This window comes from Coffea eugenioides, chromosome 1, assembly GCF_003713205.1.
Source record: "Coffea eugenioides isolate CCC68of chromosome 1, Ceug_1.0, whole genome shotgun sequence".
In the NCBI taxonomy this organism is placed as follows: domain Eukaryota; kingdom Viridiplantae; phylum Streptophyta; class Magnoliopsida; order Gentianales; family Rubiaceae; genus Coffea; species Coffea eugenioides.
The window spans coordinates 24,961,085-24,964,956 of NC_040035.1; the positions used below are offsets into that span (position 1 = coordinate 24,961,085).

The 3,872-nt window shown below is 40.7% G+C and overlaps 1 protein-coding gene across 1 annotated transcript; it reads right to left on the reverse strand.

Annotated features, from left to right (window-relative positions):
• Positions 1-2,041: 2,041 nt before the first annotated feature.
• Positions 2,042-3,001, reverse strand: LOC113769267. The gene has a single exon (XM_027313732.1). It carries the CDS (start codon positions 2,999-3,001, stop codon positions 2,042-2,044), a length of 960 nt encoding a protein of 319 aa, XP_027169533.1.
• Positions 3,002-3,872: the final 871 nt, after the last annotated feature.

The window sequence follows — 3,872 nt, forward strand, 5'->3', positions numbered from 1 at the left end:
CGAGTCGAGCCGGCAAGGGCTTGGTCGATTGGGTAACGAACCCTGGGTCTCTTGTTTGTCGAGTGGAGTGATATCTCCTCGACTAATCGGTATACTCGAGTATTACCACCCGTGTTTATTGAGGATTTTAGGCCCAGTAGGGGGTTTGAATGGTGGACGGAGAGTAGTGTAAGTGGTGCTCTACTGGATTGGTTCCTTTACTTGAAAGTTGGCGGAGTGTCAACTATTACGTGATCAAGCTCCTGATGATGAAATGGGAAGTTGGCTCCTGAGAGCCATCCGTATCCTTATGCTTTGGAATGATTATTGTTTATTGGATTATTGTTTCTTCTGAAAACTTTTATACTCGCTCATTTTGAGATTGCTACTTAAAGTGTTATTGCTCACTTTTATGAACTCTTCATGCTCGTTACTTTGCTATATCGAAAACTTGTACTTATAAATAATGGTCAATTTGCTATTTGGAACCTCACTGGGCTTTTAGCTCATTTCACGCCATTTGTTTTCCTTACAGGGGTACGAGCGAGGCGTGAGATATGTAAAGACTAGCGTAGCCTAGTTGTTTTTTACTTTTGACTTGTACTCGCGCTATTACTCGATTAGGATGATTGTACTTAGATTGTATACACTTTGAACCCGTTTGGGTATATAGAGGCTTTGTATCTTGAATATGCATCGATGTAAATTGTAAGTGTGAATTGCGATGTTATTTATTGCTGATGGATGTATGCACATGATACGAGTGAGTGAGTCCTAGCGAGAGCTGGGCAGGCGATCCGCTAAACCCTAGGGTACGCCCAGGGGGAGGTGGGGTCGTCACATACCTCCTCGCTATTCCTATATTCATGCGGTATCGAGATTACAGCCATCAAATTCTGAAATGATAATATCCAAAGGGTCAGGGGGTTTTATTCTGGGCCATCTGAAAAGAATGTGTAAGTCACAGTACATATAAAACTGTACATTTTATTGCATTTCAAGAACAAAACCAAACTTAATATCATGTTACTTGCTAAACGAAACGTGTCTTCAAAAGTCACTTGATTGAAAACTATTTACAAAAAGCACAGTTAAACAAAAGACACACGCATGAACGATTTTTCATTAGCTTTAATCAAAACAATTCCCCAAATTTATTGAAACTTTCCTTCAAGAGGGAGGAATCTCACAAATTCAGCCTCTTCCAGGATTTTCAAATTTTCTTCATTGGGGGTAAATGCCATGATGGTGTCCTTGTGTTCAAGAAAAGGATTCATACTTGTGTTCGGTCCTTGTTCTTCCCTTTTCCTTAACACTATATCTCCTGTTTCGATCATGTCCCGAATCTTATACTTTAGTACCTAACAGTTACCGGTCGAGTGACCGGGCGTTCCAGAATGGCAGGCACAAGCGGCTTGAGGGTCGTACCCAGCAGAGAAACCTTGACGAGGATAGTTTGGAGGAGGTATGTCATCAATTTTACCGGCGGCCTTGAGTTGTTCGTACATTTGGTCAATGGGCCTGCCTAAGTTGGTAAAAGTTTGAGATCGGCCGGGGTTTTGTATTTTATTGGTTTGAGTATGGTTGTAGGTTTGTTTGTTTGGTAGAGCAGGTCTAGGATTATAAGGTAGATGAGGTCGAATTTGAGGGTTGGGTGGAAAAATTGGGACGGGTAGTATAGGTGGGTTTGCATAATTTGGCCGAGGTCGAGGGTGATTGATAGTAGTATGGCTAACAGGGTGTGGGTTTGGGTAACGAGATGAATATGTGTGGTAACGTTGGAACCTGGGTCTTGAAGACAGTCATTGGCCCCACACAAAAGTAGTTTCCTCTTCTTTCTTCTTGAGTTGAGGTTCCCTTCTGTTATTATTCTGACCTTGCAAGGCGTCCAACTGTGATTTTAAAGCCGATACATTCATGATTTTCCCTGCTTTGACATATTTTTCATACTCCTCCAACTTATTGATAATTGCTATAAATGAACACCCAGTCATGCGAAAAATCTCCTCAAAATATGGTGAGTCATGAGTTTTAATGAAAGTATGAACAATTTCCTCTTCGGTCATTGGAGGTTCCACCTTAGCTGCCATCGCTTGGCATATGTCTTATGATCATCAGATGGTTTCCTTTTAGTGCCTTCAAGCGTGGTTTTTGTGGGAGCAAGTTCACAATTGTACTCGTAGTGTCTCACAAATGCAGTTGACAGGTCCATCCAGGTCCTCATCGCATCAGGCTTCAAATTAGAATACCAATCCAGTGCATCGCCTTCCAAGCTTTCAAGGAATAAATGTATTGGCAAATTTTCATCATCTACTGGCTTTCCCAACTTGTTGGCAAACATTCGGAGATGCGTCTTAGGGTTGCATGTTCCGTCATATTTGCTAAACTTGGGTGCTTTAAAACCCACAGGCAATTGCATGTCGGGGAACAAACACAACTCGTTATAATCCAACCCTCCTTGTTTACTCAAGCCTTGGCTCTTTCTCATGAATTCGTCAAATCGGTCCAACCTTTTTAACAGACTCTTGTCGATTGGCATGGAGGATTCCCCAACTTCAATTTTTCCTTGGGAAGCGGTGTCTAGCGTTAATGGTTCAGCGGTGGAATAGTAATATGGTTCTTGTGGTTCAAGTGGTATGTTCAGATTAACCGGTGGATAATTTTGGGGAATTTGAGGGTGAGAAGGATTGGTTTGGATAGTGGGTGCATAGGTATGTGGTAGGCCATGAGTGGGACAGGTGAAAGCCTCTTCAGGTGGATTTATGACATGTGAAGTAACAAAGGTTTGAGTATAGGGTAAAAGTATTGGTTGCGGTTCAGTTTGACTAGCAGGTAAGGGCTCATGTTGGACACCACTGCTGCTACTAACGACTAACTGATCAATTACGCGGCGTTGTGCTATCATTTCCATGCTTAGCTCATTAAATTTGTTCAAAACTTCGCTCAGTTGAGCTCTCAGGTTTTCCAGGTTGGCTGACGATGTCGTTACAGGCCTATCGGACGATTCAGGGTGCGTACTCATGTTTACATTAATTCTCGAAACTCGGCTATGTGATCGTGTAACGATGGGGCTTCTTTGTGTAGCTATTTTTCAAAAACACCTGACATTTTAGAAAACCTTATTTAGCATCATCTCTTGACCGGTTGTTGGCAAAGTAAGAAAAGAAAAGAAAGAAAAAGAAAAAGACACGTGTTAGTATATATTGAGGTAATTTGGATGCCTGCCCTATTGGGGGACCCTTTTTATGCCAAGGGTTGGCCTAGCATGAAAATGCAATCCTTCAGGGTATGCACTATACAATACCTGATGGATCCGATCAACTTATTGTCATTCGATTGGAAGGAAATTTGAAAATTTTGGCCAATTGAACAGCGGGAGGCCTCTAACAGAGTAAGGACAAATCCAAATGAATGAATGGTTTTGGTTGACGCAGGAATTCGCACAAATCGATTTAACTTTGACGAACTTTCTAGTGGAAAGATTGAAATTTGTTGACAAATTTTCTCAATGAAGCATAGATCGACGGCCCAATTGATCAAATGGCTGGACACAATGGATGGTTTTCTCAAAATCGATTAGATTTCCCAATTTGAAATTTGACATTGAAACCCTAATTGGTCAAATGGGTTGAATGAAATTGATGATTTGCTAAAATTGACTAGATCACCCTAAAAAGGTGTAAACTGGTCAAATGAATTGAATGAAATTGATGATTTATTCAAAATCAACCGGATTGTCCTACAAATGGGTAAATTGGTCAAATGGATTGAAATGAAATTGATGATTTATTCAAAATTAATCGGATTGCCCTAAAAATGAATAAATTGATAAATTGGATGAGATTGATGATTTATTTCAAAATTGACTAAATTGTCCTAAAACTGAATAATGG

Coding starts and splice junctions, on each gene's coding strand:
- LOC113769267 (XM_027313732.1), bottom strand. CDS start 3,001: ATGAGTACGCACCCTGAATCGTCCGATAGGCCTGTAACGACATCGTCA.